The 18,418-nt window shown below is 31.1% G+C and overlaps 2 protein-coding genes across 2 annotated transcripts; both read left to right on the top strand.

Moving 5' to 3' along the window:
* The first annotated feature begins 2,304 nt into the window (after window positions 1-2,304).
* Window positions 2,305-7,452, top strand: LOC107622881 (CDPK-related kinase 7). The gene is made up of 11 exons (XM_016324942.3): window positions 2,305-3,625; window positions 4,227-4,357; window positions 4,522-4,563; window positions 4,695-4,803; window positions 5,018-5,096; window positions 5,182-5,478; window positions 5,577-5,692; window positions 6,075-6,182; window positions 6,258-6,320; window positions 6,406-6,573; window positions 6,863-7,452. The coding sequence occupies exons 1-11, from the start codon at window positions 3,092-3,094 to the stop codon at window positions 6,998-7,000; spliced, it is 1,785 nt and encodes a 594-aa protein (XP_016180428.1). The 5' UTR covers window positions 2,305-3,091; the 3' UTR covers window positions 7,001-7,452.
* A 5,802-nt stretch (window positions 7,453-13,254) lies between these two features.
* On the top strand, window positions 13,255-16,534 carry LOC107624028 (uncharacterized). Its single transcript, XM_016326463.3, has 5 exons — window positions 13,255-13,679; window positions 14,173-14,406; window positions 14,642-14,744; window positions 15,135-15,364; window positions 15,989-16,534. Exons 1-5 carry the CDS (start codon window positions 13,303-13,305, stop codon window positions 16,206-16,208), a joined length of 1,164 nt encoding a protein of 387 aa, XP_016181949.1. The 5' UTR covers window positions 13,255-13,302; the 3' UTR covers window positions 16,209-16,534.
* Window positions 16,535-18,418: the final 1,884 nt, after the last annotated feature.

The following is an 18,418-nucleotide window of genomic DNA, read 5'->3' as shown; positions in this document are numbered from 1 at the left end:
AAATTTTTAAAAATATCCTTAAGTTTTATTTTATTTTAATTTTGTTCCAAAAGTTTTTTATTTGCATCAAATATACCATCAACGGCTAAATTTTCAAAAAGTTTAAGGCCAATCTAACAATAATGTATGAAAATTGTGCTTGATTTGCTTGTGTTGAGGGGTTGTTCTTATGAAATTATTGTTGAATAGGTCTTAAATTCTTTGAAATATTAGCCGTCAGGAGTATATTTGATGCAAATAAAAAACTTATGGAACAAAATCGAAACAAAATAAAACTTAGGGATATTTTTGAAACTTTTGTTAAATTTTAGGGACAAAAAATATACTTTACCCAAATAATAATTAATAAATATTAAATAAAATAAATTTTAATTTTTTTGTTTTTCTAGTTAGAAAATAGTAGAATACATTTTTTATTTATTTTCAATTTAATATATATAATTATTCATGTTAAAAGCACTAATTTAATTCTGCTAATTAATATATACAGGGCGGATTTATTGTATTGACAATGCTAATAAATTGCTAATAATAATATGCGGCTCATGTAGCGGATACTGTCCCCTTTGACAGCCAGAAACTAATGTGGGATTAATAATATAATTAGTTCTTCATTTACAAAGTTCAAATTAATAATCTAGCAAGGTTAAATTTATAATAAACCTTTCTTCAAATTATATTTTGGTGGGAATTTTGATGCATACGAAAGAATTAAACGAAACATATACTATATTATATGAAAAGTAGTGATTGACAAGTTGAGCTTGAGATAAGGAAACATGCAGTGAGAGAATTAAAGCAACTTGAAATTTTCTCTTATTGGACGATGATATGATTTAATATTCAACGTTATTGTATGTGTTTTTGTGGAAGTTAGGTCACCTGCATCCAGCAATATAATGTGCAAAACTCAAAATTATATTCATTTATTTATCATTTCAAACACTGCTTCAAAATGTCAAATGAATGAATAAAACTACTGGCTTTGTTTAGAGAGACATAACATTGAAATAGAAACACAAATACACAAAATTATGTTTGATAGAAAAGACATAAATAGAGATAATGTGTCAAAAGATATTGAATTAGTGTATTTTGTGTCCAAAAAGACACAAAAATACTAACAAAAAATACAACTTATTTTTTATTTTTATTTTTTTATTAACTTTTTATAATTATATTTTTATTATTATATTTTTCGTCTCAAATTTTTTGAATGAAAAAAAAATAAGAATAAATTAGATTTTTATAATTTGTTCTACTTTATCACTAAATAGGATATAAGAACACAAAATTTTATATTTCTATCATTTGTATTTCGTTTTCAGTGTCTTGTCTTATCCTGTTTTCAAAAACAAATACAACAATACACAGTGCATCATTTGTGCACATTATTAATATGATGCAAAGTATATTATAGAATATATAGGATTAAAATATTTTTTTGTTCTTAAATTAAATTTATAAAACCTTTTTTTTTTGGTTTAGTTAAATTTATAAGATGCCCATTTTAGTTTCTGTGGTTAGTTTATTTGATTAAACGCGGAGGTGACAATATAAATAAAAGACACAAAAATATGACAAAATATATAGACAAATAACTATAGGAGTTTTGTTAACAAGTGATTACAGGAGTATATCATTGGTAGCTTATTAGGCACTTTTTTTTTTAAATCTAAATTATATATTTATGTAATCATTGTAAGTCCTTGAAAGCTTCCCCTTTTAAAGTTCTTAAACCAAAAAAATAAATAAATAAATAAAATCCAGTTCTTGGTTTACAGGTATATGGAATGTAGTCCATGGTTTTTTCTGACATGAAGTTTATTATATTTCTTTGCTTGGAACATTCTATCTGCAACTTCTTACATGCATGTTAGTAGTAGTAACAGTAATACAAAACTTGATGTCCTAAAATAAAAAAATTTATATTCATAAAGATTGCAATATGTCTCCGACATAATCATAGAGAAAAAAAAATTGCTACATGAAAAAATAACTCATCAAATAAACATATGCATTCAGCTTTAATTTGTTCTTTATTGGTAATCAACAAAAAAATAGATCTGCCATTAAAAACTAATAATTATTTTTTATTTTAATTTTTAAAAGCAGTAAAAGACAATTTTTCATAGCTTTACAAAGTGAGGTCAAAGTTCAGAACTTAAATACATAAAATAAATAGATTATTAGTTCCTTAACATATCATATTACAAAGTTCTGAGTATGAAATGAAATGTATACAGTATTCATCTTGGTTTGTTTTTTGGGATCAATAAGGACAGGCTGGAAGGATCCAAAACTAACCCCACTAACTACTATTATTATTATTAGAAGGAAGAAACCAACACTACCCTCTCCAATAAAGTGTGTTTTTCTCTTCCTAAGTTCATAGAAAAAATTAAATTAAAAATTTAAAAAAGAAGGCTTACAATACATAAAGCAGCAAAAGAAAGATTGGATTTTTTTTTTTCAGTCTTCTTTTTCTTTTTCTTGCAGAGTCTGCTAAGCATCTTTGCCTCACTTTTTTTCATCCTTCTTTTTTTTTTGCCCTTTTTTTTTGGGGTTCTTCCTTGCCACTTCTGCATTCTTCTCTAATTTTATTTGTTATTTTTAACCAAGTTCTATTTGGTATAAGCTGCTTCTACTATTACTCTTATTAGCAGCATCATATTCCTTGCCTCTTCTACTCACAGATATTGCTTGTTCTTTAGGTGAATTCTTGGTGGTGTTTCCTCTCTATTATTCTTTACTTACTCACAAGAAGGCCTTGTTCTGTTCCCTTTTCCTTCACATGATTTTACATTATCAATAATATCCCTAGCTTCTTAAATTTCTCTCATCTTTATTACAATTGAAATGATAAGTTTTCTGATCTTTTCTGGGTTTCATTGATCAACCCAGAAAGGAAGAAAAGACCTTTTTTTTTTCTTCTTCCAGGTGTTTTAACAGCTTCAGAAAAAGCTCTCATTTTTTTGTTGGGTTCCTCACTCTAAGTAGTTCATTTTCTTCTCCAACTGATCTAAAAAATCTAAACTTTCTCACTGTTCAGCTACCAATTTTGGATTTTGCTTCTGGTTTTCAGCCCCTCATGGGACTCTGCCATGGAAAACCCATTGAAACCTCACAGAGAGGAGTAGGAGGAAGAGGGGAAGACCCTTCATCATTCATTGATGAGAAAGGTGTGGTTGTTTCACTGCCACCACCAACACCAAGTTCCCAAACCACAAAACCCTCATCAAAGTTCCCATTTTTCAGCCCAAGCCCTTTGCCAAGCTTCTTCAAGAACTCACCTGCACCAGGTTCAAATCCTTCAAGTGTGAGTTCAACACCTTTGAGGATCTTCAAGAGGCCATTCCCTCCTCCTTCTCCGGCAAAGCACATAAGGGCTTTGCTTGCAAGGAGGCATGGCTCTGTGAAGCCCAATGAGGCATCAATTCCTGAAGGGAGTGAGTGTGAGGTTGGATTAGACAAGAGCTTTGGGTTCTCTAAGCAGTTTTTGGTTCACTATGAGCTTGGGGAAGAAGTGGGGCGTGGCCATTTTGGGTACACTTGCTCTGCCAAGGGTAAAAAAGGAACCTTCAAGGGCCATGAGGTTGCTGTCAAAGTCATCCCAAAAGCAAAGGTCTCATTTTTATTTTTATTTTTATTGTTGAAGCTTTGGTTTTTGGTTGGTTCTCTTGAGTTTCATGTTTTTAGAGTTTTGTTAACTGTCTTTTTCTAAGTTTATTGTATTTTATAATTTGAGTTGTGTGTTAGTTACACGATGATGAGTTACCTTGTGCATATTGTTATGGAAGTACTGAAGGATGCAACCTTTTTTTTTTTCAACTGATTTGTGGTATACCGACACTGCATTATTGATGGGATGTTGATATTTGAGGAACATGGTTTGTTTTTGTAGAGTTTGTCGGTGTAGCTGTTCTGTGATGGCCGATGGATACTGTTTATGAAAATTTCATGCTTTCTGTTCTCTCTGAAGATTTTCCAGGATTAATTTTTACTAGGCAAAATTCTGAATTTTAGATATGTATGATTGTATATTTTTAGTGGACTACTCTAGCACTTTTCTTATATTAATTAATGACATCATTTTTCTTTTGAAGTTTGATTTGTTTTCATTCCAGTATCATGCAACGGTTATGGTTTAATCAGTTGTCTGACTTTGTTGTTGATATTCAATAGTCTGCTCTTTGTTCTTATGAAAATGGGGTCATGTATGGCAGATGACAACTGCAATTGCTATTGAGGATGTGAGGAGAGAAGTAAAGATATTGCGAGCTTTAACCGGGCATAAAAACCTGGTACAATTCTATGAAGCCTATGAAGATGATGACAATGTTTATATAGTTATGGAGTAAGTTCATATTACCTGTTGCTTTAACTTCTGTTATGAATTAAGCTCACAATTTTATAATCTCAAGATAAACTAGTGTGATGAGGGAAGCAAAACTTCCATAAATGTGCATCAACCCTCAACTGATTTGGAGCTCACATTCTACTGTAACCCATGATGTTCAGGTTATGCAAAGGAGGCGAACTGCTAGATAAGATTCTTTCCAGGTAAACAATCTCAATTTTTTCAAATTTCATTTTTTTGTGCCACAAACCAGAAAGAAACTAGGAAGTGGCATTCTGGTTTGTTTATTTTTTCTCTTGCTGTTAACCATATTATATTAAATTCTGATCGACAGAGGTGGAAAGTACTCAGAAGAGGATGCCAGGGTTGTCATGATTCAGATATTGAGTGTTGTAGCCTATTGTCATCTGCAGGGTGTTGTTCACCGTGATCTCAAGCCAGAGGTGATTAACTGATATCTAATTGATTTTTAGCTTGTTGGGATTAACTAGTGACCAAGGTCACAGAATGATGATTTTTAGTTGTGTTAACTTTGCTGGTTATCCATGTGCCATTTTCTTTTCATTGGTATGATTAAGCCTTGTTATTCTCTTGCTCTTTCATTTTGCCATGTTGTACCTCCCTTTTTAATTATCAAGGTTGATTTTTCTGCTACAGAATTTTCTTTTTGCTTCTAAGGAAGAGAATTCCACTCTGAAGGCGATTGATTTTGGACTCTCCGACTATGTGAAGCCAGGTCAGGCCAGTTGCCTTTTTCCTATGTATTCTGATTTATTAACAAAAGATAAAGCAATCAGCACTAAGTGTGGAAGTTTTTGCAGATGAGAGGTTGAATGATATTGTTGGAAGCGCATATTATGTAGCTCCTGAAGTTTTGCATAGATCTTACGGGACAGAAGCAGATATGTGGAGCATTGGTGTAATTGCCTATATTCTTTTATGTGGAAGTCGACCGTTTTGGGCACGGACGGAATCTGGCATATTTCGAGCTGTCCTGAAGGCAGATCCAAGTTTTGATGAAGCTCCTTGGCCTTCTTTATCCGCTGATGCAATAGATTTTGTAAAGAGGCTGTTGAACAAGGATTATCGTAAAAGACTAACTGCAGCTCAGGCACTCAGTATGTTTTCTATTCACTCTGGATGGCGGATTTGGTATTTAATTTATTCCCCTATAGTGTTGTGAATTCTCTTTCTTATAGCTTGATTTTATGCTTAGGTCATCCGTGGCTGGCGAATCATTGCGATGATTTGAAGATACCTATTGACATGATAATCCCCAAGCAAGTTAAAGCTTATATATGCTCATCATCTTTACGTAAATCGGCGTTAGGGGTATGTAATGTGTACAATCACTCAGTGTTGCTTTTGTTTTTCTCATTCATTGTTATATCTCATTGTGGAGTTTGGATTTCTTTACCTGGTGATTACCTACTTTCATTGTTAAATGTGCTGTAAACTTGATTTGAGATTAATTAAGGTAATGATGAAATGGAGAGAATCTTAGAAATCTAATCTAGCTAATTTAGAAGTAGTAGAGCTTTCTTTATGTGCATTAGTGCATATCATCATCATTATTCTCTTGTACTATTCTTGTCTCATCTAATAAATTTTCTTTTACTATTTGAAAAAGCAATATTCAAGTTTATCGATATAACCTTCAGCAATTCCTTTTGAAGACATGCATATCATGATTAAAGTTTTGTCATTTTTCCAGGCCCTTGCAAAGACATTAACATTAGTGCAGCTAGCTTATCTCAGAGAACAATTTACTCAGTTAGGACCAAACAAAAATGGGACAATTTCTATGCAGAATTTCAAGACGGTGAGCATGTATTATATAAGGTTTTGCCCTGCTTTTCCAAGTAACTTTCACTGCCACTAACATTTATATTTGCAGGGTGTTTTAAGGTGTGCCACTGATGCCTCAAAGGATTCTCGGGTCTTAGATTACGTGAGCATGGTAAGTCTATGAAGAATTGTAGCTCCTCATACTGATTTTTGATTCTGCTTTACCAGAGACTGAATTGTTACTGATCATCTCTCAGGTTAGTTCAATCCAATATCGGAAATTAGATTTCGAGGAATTTTGTGCTGCTGCTATAAGTGTGCATCAGCTAGAGGGAATGGAGACCTGGGAACACCATGCAAGGCGTGCCTATGAGCTGTTCGAAAAGGATGGAAATAGGCCAATCATGATTGAAGAGCTAGCCTCGGTATTATTCCATTTGTGCAATATCAATTGTCATCATTTACCAATATCTCTTGATCCTGGCAATGTTAATGATTCCCAAGAGTGATTTATAAAACAATTGGATTTCAAATTGCTGGTTATAATTGTTCCGCTCTACAAGTCCTTGTGATGATTTTTTCCCTTGCTTTTCCTGTTAACTCTTTCGAATTTTTTCATGAGTTAGATACCTCTGATCATATTCTTGATCAGCAAGTTATCTACAAGATGCATAATGGTACTAATACCAAACTTTGTAATTTGATTTGTTCCAGGAACTTGGGCTTAGTCCATCAGTACCCGTCCATGTTGTACTCCAAGATTGGATAAGACACTCGGATGGGAAGCTTAGTTTCCTGGGGTTCGTCAGGCTTCTGCACGGAGCTTCTTCTCGCACATTTCACAAAGCTTGACACGAATTAATACATGGTCTTTATTATTTTTTTCTTGCCATCATTGGCCATAAATCTTTAGGGGATTTGAATGCATGACTCATGAGGAAAAAACACCATCAGAAGATGATAGTGTTGATCTTGACTGCAAAAAAGATGGATCCTTCATGCCTAAAAGTTTGATGCTTGCTGCTGAAGCTATTATATGCAGCATCTTTCTGTCCAGAGTTGTGCAATAAAAAACAAACCCTTTTTCCTCAATGCTATTTCTAACTCTGGTCAGTGGTTGGTGGTGCTGGGAGTTAGAAGCTTGTAAGTTGTACAGATGAAAGTAGAGCACTGATTGTACTTAAAAGACTAGAGGAACTACTCTACTAAAAAAAAAAAAAGAGTTAGTGTTTTTTGGGTTTGTCCCTTGTGTACCCTTGCCACTTTTCAATAAACTCTTGCCAATTCAGTGAGTTGCTTTAAAACATCATATTTTTCCAGCATTGTTCATGGTCATTTTGTTAGTAGAGAACAACAAATGACAGAACATCCCTTTCATGATGTCTTTAAACGAGTCCAGTAATATCATGAGATTCCTTAGCTGTATGAATTGAATACTCATTAATTGTTTGATTTAACTTTTGTGTGCATGCTTCTTTAGAACATCCCTTTCATTTTCAAAGAAGCATAATAGGAGTAGGGTCAAGGCAGAGAGCACAGAGAAGTAGTTGCTTCAATGGTCCCTTGTTTCTTCACAAAAGAAGCATGGCAAAGTTTCTTCCTTTGCGAGTGGACTCTGCTTAATTATGTTGTGTCAGCTTCATCATACCAACAAACAGTTCAACGTTTACACGTATTTCACAACTAAGTAATATAGGAAACATTTCAAGTGCACCGTGGAGTACTTGATTTCAATTAATATATATATTATATATATATTTTATAATTTAGATCAACTCAACGGTTAAAACGTATTCTTGGTGCATTAGAAATGTTTCCAGTAATATATGTATATTTTTAACAGAGAAGGACTTCTTTGGTAAACTTGAACAGTAATGTTACAATAAAGAGTGAAGATTATTTTTTAATAAAAAATATGTACAATGTAAATATTTTTAATAAATATACTTCACTTAATTTTATTTTTCACAAAAGAAATTTTCTGAAGTTTAAATTTGCAAGAGAATTAATATTAAAAAATAAAACTAAAAATTGATAAAAAAAAAAGAAAGAAAGAAAAAGAAAAGAATGGCTAAGAAGTTGAAAGAAATTCTTTCTAGAGAAAATTGGTCATAATTACAACATTCTTGAAGAGAACTTGGCTTCTTCATAAAAACTCATTGTTCCTTGAAATCCACTGTTTAGAAATCAGGTTGAGAATTGCCATCCACTAGTGGATACTGGATGCAAAGCTCAGATAAGCTCATATCAGTTTTTTTATAGGATAAAGTATTATTTTAGTGGATCGAATTTTAATTTGATTCGTAATATTTTAAATATTTTATTTTAGTTTCAAAAATTTTTCAACGTTATATTTTAATTCTAAAAAGGTTTCACGAGTTTATTATTATCTCACTATTAAATTTGATACAAACAAGTTGCATATTAAAAAATTAATAGCATTCAATTTTAATAAGACATTTAAAATATTAAAGACTAAACTAAAATTTAATTAAAATATTAGAGAATAAAATATTATTTTATTTTTTTCATATTATAATAATCTAAAGTACATCCTCACTGCATTTATATATATATATATATGGCAACACTTTTGATCATTAAGAAGATAATTCATTAGGTGATTGTTATAGTGTATTCTATGATGTCTATATATAATTACCTAATTTATTAAAAAAAGGATAAAAGTTAGGATTTAAATTAAAAAATTTAAAAATAAATAATTTTTTTAATATTTAAAACTTACCATAAAAAACAAGTTCGACAAATTCGACACTAAAATTATAGGCATCAAAGAATTTGCCGATTGCTAATTTGGTATGACAGGTAAAAGGTGGTATTTAATTTATTAAAAATTAATATTTAATTTAAAAAGTATAAAAATAAATTATTTTTAAAAATTTAAAATTTATTATTTATGCACTGTTTGGATTAATAGAAAATGCAAGGAAGGAAAATGTAAAGAAGAAAAATGCAAGAAAAAGTTCATTTTTCATTGATTGAATGACAATGAAAATTGGAAGGAAAGGAAAAATAGTTGCATGGGACCACCTCCAAGTTTTCCTCTCAAACTTGCCATGAAAATGGATGATAACTTTAAGAGTATATACTCATTTTGGTCCTCAAAAAATTTTAGACTGGACATTTTAGTCTCTAACTAAAATTAATTACTTAGTTGATTCCTAACAATTAATTTCATCAGTCACTTAGGTCCTTTACACCGTTAACTTTAACGGAGAACAAAATAGTCCCTAACAACTCTAACAGGGGACAAAATGGTCTCTGATCTCCTCTGTTTGGAAACGACAATGTTCTCTCCCAATTTCAATCATATCTCGCATAACATTAGCAGTCTAACACTGTAACTTCAAACTACACAATGCATACTCTATAAATTTAATGTTCACAAGAAAAAATCCTCAACTTGTTCTCAACCAATTCATACTCAGGAAACTAATGCCTATGTCTCTCGACTAGTTATCGTCTTCGATGGATCCTATGAATCTAAACAGCAAGTCTGATTTGTTAAGACCCGTCATCGTCGTTTCCATCTCCCTCTTCCTCTGCCCTATCATCTCTATGACCACATTGTCCACCACTCCGATCGCTTTCTTCAGCTTCTTCTCCGAACTAATGTTCAGTAATCACTTCAGTTTCCATATGAGCGGCAACGGCAACATTGCTCGTTGTACTGATAGCTTGGATGCGAGGTCGAAACTGTCTGCCAACTTGGACTTTGGAAAAGAAGGAATGAAGCACTCAGTGTCTATTTCAATTCACATATGATGTCGAAGGAGAATCTTCTCATGATATCCTAATGTCCAACAATCTATATTGCTTGTCTGAGAGTGGAGAAAGGCGTGCCCTTGGAGTAGTTATGGAACTTAATCTTGAGGATGTCGTGGACGTGTCGGGGTTGGAGGTGATGTTATCGAAGACGTGGAAGTTGATGCTTTTGGTGGGTGAAGTGCAGAGGAGGTGGATGTACCAGTCACAAAGATTTAGGAAGTGTGTAGTCCATAACATATTGAGGTAGGTTCGATACGTGTGACAATTACACCATAGCTTAATCTTGGAGTTAAAGAGAAGGAAGGAAAAGATGGAAAAGAAGACTGTGAAGGTGAAGAATGAGAGTATGAATGTTAGGGTTATGCGAGATATGATAAAAATTGGGAAAGAACAGTGTCGTTTTCGAATAGAGGGGTCAGGGATCATTTTGTCCCTTGTTAGAGTTGTCAATGACCATTTTGTCCCCTGTTAGAGTTGTCATGGACTATTTTGTCCTCCGTTAGAGTTAACGGAGTAAAGGATCTAAGTGACTGACAGAATTAATTGTTAGGGACCAATCAAATAATTAATTTTAGTTAGAGATTAAAGCGTCCAGTTTGAAATTCTTTGAGGACCAAAATAGGTATATATTCTAACTTTAAAATGAAAGTCAAATTACTAATTTATCCATAGTGTTAAAAAAAGTAAAAGAAAAATGAAGAATATTAATGTAATTTTACTTAGTTATGATTTTTTTCTTTTTTTTATCTATTTTTTCTTTATCCAAACAATATAAAAAAATCAACTTTTTCTCTTATTTTCTTTAGGGTAAAAAACAGAAATAAGCCAAGGAAGAAAATAATTTACGTGAATAAGCCAAAACAAAAATTGCTTCATGAATCCACCAATATACATTTATATATAATTCGAACCAGCTTAGTTCGAACTCCATTTCTACATAATTCGAACCAGCTTGGTTCGAATTATACACAAACACACGCACACACTAATTCGAACCAGCTTGGTTCGAATTACACACAGTAATTCATGGTATAATTCGAATTGTGCTGTTAAAAAATTAATAATTTATTAAAAAAATTTTATTAAAAATTTTATTAAAAAAATTAATAATTTAAAAATAAAAAAATATATTTTATTTCATACGTTAAAAAAAAGCTAACAAAATATTGAATTACGAGACTTCTTTAAAATATTAATGAGTTATCAATTCGAATTCCATACAATACTTTTCTGTCCATTTTTAATAGCTCATGAATATTTTTAATAAAGTCTTTTTAATAATTTTTTTTAAATTATATTACAAAAAATATTTTATCCTATGCAAAATAATTTTAAAAAAATGGCTTAAAAAATGTTAGGAGTACTATAAAAATTTGTAATGCTATAATAACTTAGGTAAATACATGCATGTACTCAAATTTTAAATAAAATATTCTACATAGTCAATAATAATTTAGAAATGAAAGAAAATATTTTATTCCATACAAAATAATTAAAAAATATATTTTATTCTATACAAAATAATTTTAAAAAATGGCTTAAAAGATGTTATGAGTACTATAAAAGTTTGTAATATTCTAGTGATTTAGGTAAATACATGATAAAAATATTTTTTCTTTAATTTCTAAATTATTAGTGACTATGTGGAGTATTTCTTTAATGTCCTAAGTCATTAGGATATTATAAATTTTTATAGTACTTCTAACATTTTTTAAATTATTTTGCATAGAATAAAATATTTTTTTGTGGTATAATTTAAATAAATTTATTAAAAAATATTTTTTTTAAAATTATTTTGCATAGAATAAAATATTCATGAGCTATCAAGAATGAGCAGAAGAGTATTGTATAGAATTCGAATTGCTCACCATATAATTTGAATCAGAGTGATTCGAACTTTCCTATGCGTAATTCGAATCATGTAATATCTCACCATATAATTTAAATAATTTTATTAAAAAATTATCATGAATATTTTTTTAATAAATTTATTTAAATAATACCACAAAAAAATATTTTATTCTATGTAAAATAATTTAAAAAATGGCTTAAAAGATGTTAAAAGTACTATAAAAATTTGTAATGTCCTAATGACTTAGGACATTAAAGAAATACTCCACATAGTCACTAATAATTTAGAAATTAAAGAAAAAATATTTTTATCATGTATTTACCTAAATCACTAGAATATTACAAACTTTTATAGTACTCATAACATCTTTTAAGCCATTTTTTAAAATTATTTTGTATAAAATAAAATATATTTTTTAATTATTTTGTATGGAATAAAATATTTTCTTTCATTTCTAAATTATTATTGACTATGTAGAATATTTTATTTAAAATTTGAGTACATGCATGTATTTACCTAAGTTATTATAACATTACAAATTTTTATAGTACTCCTAACATTTTTTAAGCCATTTTTTTAAAATTGTTTTGCATAGGATAAAATATTTTTTGTATTATAATTTAAAAAAAATTAAAAAAATTTATTAAAAAATATTCATGAGCTATTAAAAATGGACAGAAAATAGTCACAAAAAAGAATGGACAGAAAAGTGTTGTATGGAATTCGAATTGATAGCTCATTAATATTTTAAAGAAGTCTCGTAATTAAATATTTTGTTAGCTTTTTTTTTACGTATGAAATAAAATATATATTTTTTTAATTTTTAAATTATTAATTTTTTTAATAATTTTTTTAATAAATTTTTTTTAATAAATTATTAATTTTTTAACAGCATAATTCGAATTATACCATGAATTATTCGAATTAGTGTGTGTGTTTGTGTATAATTCGAACCAAGCTGGTTCGAATTAGTGTGTGCGTGTGTTTGTGTGTAATTCGAACCAAGCTGGTTCGAATTATGTAAAAATAGAATTCGAATCAAGCTGGTTCGAATTACATATAAATGTGTATTGGTGGATTCATGAAGCAATTTTTATTTTGACTTATTCACGTAAATTATTTTTTCCCTTGGTTTATTTCTGTTTTTTACCCTTTTCTTTACTTCTATTTTCTTTTCTCTTATTATTTTTTTTCTTCTATTTTCCATCTTCCATAAAAAAAAAAAGTGTAAGATAATTACCAATTTACATGTATTATATTGATTACACAATCGTTTATTTGTATTCTTGCTTTACTACTTTATCAATGCATTAAAATTATCTATTGTCTCAACAAATATTAGTCTACTTTATAAAATTATTATTTATTAAATTTTTAATATATTTTTTGAAATAAAAAATAGTATTTTTTATTAATTATAATATAATCTAAACATGTTTTTTAAATCATATCTTAAACTCATAACTCAAGTGAAGATAGATCCAAAAGCGTTGATGAGAATGCTTGAGTGAAGATGGCAATTCAGAGAGGGTTCTCGAAATCGAAAGCTACGAAATCAGCGAGATCCCCGATCCTGGTGCTAGCAGCAACAGTCACCGCCATTGCCATTATCTTCCTCATCTTCTCTCTCCTCTCCACCACTTCTTCAAATCCCAATTCTCCGCAACACCGGAAGTACCTATATTGGGGCCACAGAATCGATTGCCCCGGAAAACACTGCGATTCCTGCGAGGGTTTGGGCCACCAGGAATCAAGCCTCCGCTGCGCCCTCGAAGAAGCCTTCTTCCTCCAAAGAACCTTTGTTATGCCGTCTAGGATGTGCATCAACCCCATACACAACAAGAAAGGGATCCTTCATCATTCTCTTGCCAATGCTACTTCAGAGGAAATGTGAGTTCTTTCTCATTACTCAATTCATTGATGCAGCTGCTCTTGCTATCATGATTCAGTTATAGAAACGGTTACATCTGCAATTGTGTTTTTGTTGTTCCCTTTTCGAGTCCTGCCATAAACCAATGGAATATTTGTATAATGTGTATAATGTGCTATATGAATTAAAAATAAATATCATCCATACTATCCAGAATAATTATCCGAGTACTAGGGATAATAAACATCTCATCCCAAAAGCTTAAGCTGATTTTGGGTTCACCAAGGATCGAACTCTTGACCTTTTGGATCTAAAGCTCTGATTCCATGTTATGATACCATGTCATGATACCAATCATCCAAAAAGTTTAGTTGATGGAAAAGATAACACTCATGGTTATATCTCTAATACTGAACTGGACATCTCTAAACATCCATTGTACACATTGTACAAATATTCCATTGACTCCCTATATTTTCTCTTTTCTTATTATTTTTATGTTGCATTGCTTAGGTGGGCAGGGAGTTCTTGCGCCATGGACTCTTTGTATGACGTGGACAGGATGTCCGAGACTCTTCCTGTGATTTTGGACAATTCAAAGGAGTGGTATCGTGTTCTGGAAACGACCATGAAGCTGGGAGCCAGGGGAGTTGCACATGTGCAGGGTGTTAGCCGCTTCGAGCTTAAACAAGATAGTCGCTATTCGACTCTGTTGCTTATCAACAGAACCGCTAGCCCTCTTTCTTGGTAGGTCAGCCAACCCTGTTTGGTTATGACGTATGTTTAATATAGAATTTTGTGCAATTTTGATTATTGATTGTAAAATCATGGCTAGGGATTTATGTTATGAGACCATGTACATACAGGATTCCTCCTAATATTTGGCAGTTATCTGGGAACTTAATTAGTACTTTTCAGTAGAAATTATTCTTCTGAAAATTTCCAATTTTCCTGAGATATATGAGTAATGATGGTGTTTCAGGTTTATGGAATGCAAGGATCGAAACAATCGTAGTGCTATAATGTTGCCATACTCGTTTCTGCCATCAATGGCAGCACATAAACTAAGAGATGCAGCAGAAAAGGTCCACCTGACACGCAATCTCTTTAAAGTTTCTCTTTAAGTTTGGTAAACTTCTCATGCTAGATACGTTGAATTTTCATATTTTGTAAGATGTTTATTACTTGAATAATAGATTACTGTAATGGTAGTCCTTTATAATATACTTTAGAGTGTGCCTACAGTGTTCTGTGGCCAAATGTCTTCATTGCTTTATAATACACCTTTTCTCTTCCTTTTGAGAGGTTATAGATGAGAATTTAAGATTTAGGGTGAGTGAGTGAGAAGTTTGTTTGTGAAAATTTTCAAATCATGCAAAGGGTTGGATGTTATTGTCTAGATTCTTCTTGAATCCCTGCTTGCATATTTCATTTATGTGACACTGTTCAATTTCTGACCTGCTTACTGGTCACAGATCAAAGCACAACTTGGTGAATATGATGCCATACATGTTCGTCGTGGGGATAAAATAAAAACCAGGAAGGACAGATTTGGAGTAGCAAGGAGCCTGCATCCTCACCTTGACAGAGATACACGAGCGGAATTTATACTCTGCAGAATCGCAAAGTGGGTCCCTCCTGGAAGAACCTTATTTATTGCTTCAAATGAAAGGACTCCTGGATTTTTTTCACCACTTGCTGTCAGGTAACTTTTCTATTGTGCATATGGGTTCCTAGAAAATTGAATCTGTTAAAGGTATTATAGTATATGATTCTATATGGCATAATCTAGAGTATTTGTGTTGATCACTGGATGATGTTGATCTTTTCAATTTTCTGATGTTATAAATATGAAATACTTGTCACTCAGGAACCATCAAAGGATGTGCATTACATACTGGATTTATGTGTGTCATTTTCTAGGTTAGAATTACATCTGGATTTATCAAATGGTGCAACAGCTGTATCATACTAATCTGCATAGCTGTGAAACTGAAGACTTCATCTGCATGCATGTTTCTGTGTTTGTGTGTATGTGTGTTTGTTTCTTTGTGTGCATTCATCGAGACATGAGACTAGGTATTTTCTCTTAAGTTGGGATATATCATATGTTGTATCTGCTTTCTATTGGTTCACTTATTGCGGTGAAAATGTTGTGTTCATATGCAGTTTGGACATCACTTAAGTCCACACCCTATCCAATGGATGGAGTGTGAGTGTGTTCCATTCCATCGCCTATAAGAACATATAACACAATTCTATTGCGGTTGGTTCTTTGATTTTACCCAGTCATATTGATGTTCATGATGATGCAAATTGAAATTTGCAGGTACAAAATGGCATATTCTTCAAACTACAGTTATCTCCTGGATCCCTTGATTGAGAACAATTACGAGTTATTCATGGTGGAGAGGCTTATCATGATGGGTGCAAAAACGTTTATTAGAACATTCAAAGAAGATGACACGGATCTTAGCCTCACCGATGATCCCAAAAAGAACACAAAAGTTTGGCAAATACCTGTCTACACAGCAGATGAACCATGCTAACACCTATATGCATACATAGTACACTACAATTTCTTTGTAATCAATCCACATTAAGTAGAAACATTGCATAACCCCAAATCTTTGGGAAGAAATGCTGAGTAAGGGACTAAGGGGAAATGTGAGTCTTCTTAGTTCATGTTGTAAATTTTGAGGTTAGTTAGAACTAAAATTAGATTCATTCACTAAAATGCATGTATTATTTCGCTCTGAAGCTGACGAGGCCACCTCTTTTCTTTCTTCTTTGGTTTCACTATCGTTTGCTTTTATGTATTCTAGCATTTCCCTCTCAATTATTCCAATCAAGGATTTTTTTTTTCTTTCTGTAATTTATGGGATGTCCATTTTTGAAGAGTTATGTTTGGTGTATTTATTTTATATAGAATGCTGAGTTGATCTATTTAAATAGTTTAGAATTGAATTTTAATGAGATATACATATGTTATCCAATAATGGATGAATTATTAAAATATTATATGTAAAATTAGTAGAATAATCAGTTTTTATTCTTGAATGTCCAAAGAGCATCTCTATGATTTTAGTGTTCCAAATAGGCAATCCAAGATTCAGTTACTAGTCAGTAGTCACAAATTCTATTGCATTAAGAAATTGGACTGAAAATTAAGGATTCGCTTGATTTGTGTTTTTATTTTTATTTTTACTATTTTTTTTAATTTTATGAAAAAATATGAGGTAAAAATAAAAAATAGAATTTTATTATTTTTACTATTTTTTATCTTTATAAAATTCAAAAAATAAAAAATAAAAAGCAACTAAGATTTCCTAACATATAGTTGATATTTAAAACTGTCTTGGAAGCCAAAAGATTTAATCAAAAGTTAAGGTAAAGGAACTAAATTATATTATATCCAACAAGTGTTGAATAAGGCTAGCTCAATTGTATAGAACTCTAAGATAGTGTTTTTTCCTTTTCCCATGTAGGTTTGATACCCACTTAAACCAAAAAAAATATTTCAAACAAGTGTGATGTGAGAATGTGACCCCAAAACTAGTTTATAGCTGTCTTCTTATTGTCTCTCCCTTTCTTCCTTGAACTGTTTTGTATTTATTGTTGGCTTTCTTTTAGGCAACGTTTTAGTTTCAAAGACACACGAAATGGATCCTCTCAAATTTTTTTAACACTTGAGAAAATACAGTGTGATCTCTCACTCTTAATTTTATAAGTGGGATTAAAATTAAAAATGAGAGAGAGAATAATGAAAAGTAAGAGATCACAATTGACACCATCCAATTTTTTTTTCACTGGAGAAGATCCACTCCCTACAAAGAGATATAGACACGTTAGTATATGTTTATTTTGTTTGTTGAGACACAAATTTTGAATAAATATGTTAATATATAAATACACAATTAATTAGACACAATTTTTTTATACTTTTATCTCTTATTAATTTTCATATAATTAATTTTTACACTTTTATTTTTTATCAATTTTTTACACTTTTATCCCTTATCAATTTTTATAAAATATGAATTTTTTTAAAAATTTTATTGTATCTTATTTAATGTTTTATTAAATACAATACGTATACATTAATAATCTGTGTTCATATCTTTAATATCTATGTGTCTGTGTATCTATTTTAAAAAAGACATAAATCAAAAGCTGCCTTAAACTCTTGTGGACAAGACAGCTGTGTAGAGTGGCAGATTTTGATTGGTTAAGCACGAGCTAAGACTGAAGTGTATAAATGATACGTGTGCATGTGATGTGCTAGCCAGATTTCCTACCGTTGTTCTGCTAAGTTCCTAAGCATACAAATTACAAATTGGTGGTGTATATCACATAATTATGGGATTTCCTGTCAAAAAATGAAATAATATTTATTTTACTTAATAATAGAGTGTCAATTTTTTTTATTTGAGTCAAATATATCTCTTAAAAAAAGAGACAAAGAAGCAAAATTGGTGTCAACCGTGTTTCTTCCATTGAATGACTTGGATGGACGCAAGTGGAACCTACATTCCCGTGTGTGATGTGTGTGCACTTTCTGTTGCTTTCAAATAGCATCTATGCCAAGTTGCCAACACTTTGTTAATTGTCCAGAATCAAATTCCCTACCATATTTCATTCTTTTGTTTTCTATAGTCACGATTCAGAGTTTCATTTATTGGTTCGTTATTGGTCAATGGATTAGGTTTCTGCATGCATAATATTAAAATTCAAATTTCAAATATTTATTTAAAAAGAC

The sequence above is a fragment of the Arachis ipaensis genome, chromosome B10, assembly GCF_059453495.1.
Source record: "Arachis ipaensis isolate K30076 ecotype BB chromosome B10, ASM5945349v1, whole genome shotgun sequence".
In the NCBI taxonomy this organism is placed as follows: Eukaryota; Viridiplantae; Streptophyta; class Magnoliopsida; order Fabales; family Fabaceae; genus Arachis; species Arachis ipaensis.
Note: the sequence above shows the minus strand (reverse complement) of the source record. Positions and strands in the feature narration are given on the sequence as shown.

Bases quoted from the DNA above. Each gene is read 5' to 3' on its own strand.
- LOC107622881 (XM_016324942.3), top strand. From the start codon at position 3,092: ATGGGACTCTGCCATGGAAAACCCATTGAAACCTCACAGAGAGGAGTA. The intron at 3,626-4,226 runs GTCTCATTTTTA...CATGTATGGCAG, and splicing joins AAGTCATCCCAAAAGCAAAG to ATGACAACTGCAATTGCTAT. The intron at 4,358-4,521 runs GTAAGTTCATAT...CATGATGTTCAG, and splicing joins AATGTTTATATAGTTATGGA to GTTATGCAAAGGAGGCGAAC.
- LOC107624028 (XM_016326463.3), top strand. From the start codon at position 13,303: ATGGCAATTCAGAGAGGGTTCTCGAAATCGAAAGCTACGAAATCAGCG. The intron at 13,680-14,172 runs GTGAGTTCTTTC...TGCATTGCTTAG, and splicing joins AATGCTACTTCAGAGGAAAT to GTGGGCAGGGAGTTCTTGCG. The intron at 15,365-15,988 runs GTAACTTTTCTA...TGAAATTTGCAG, and splicing joins TTTTCACCACTTGCTGTCAG to GTACAAAATGGCATATTCTT.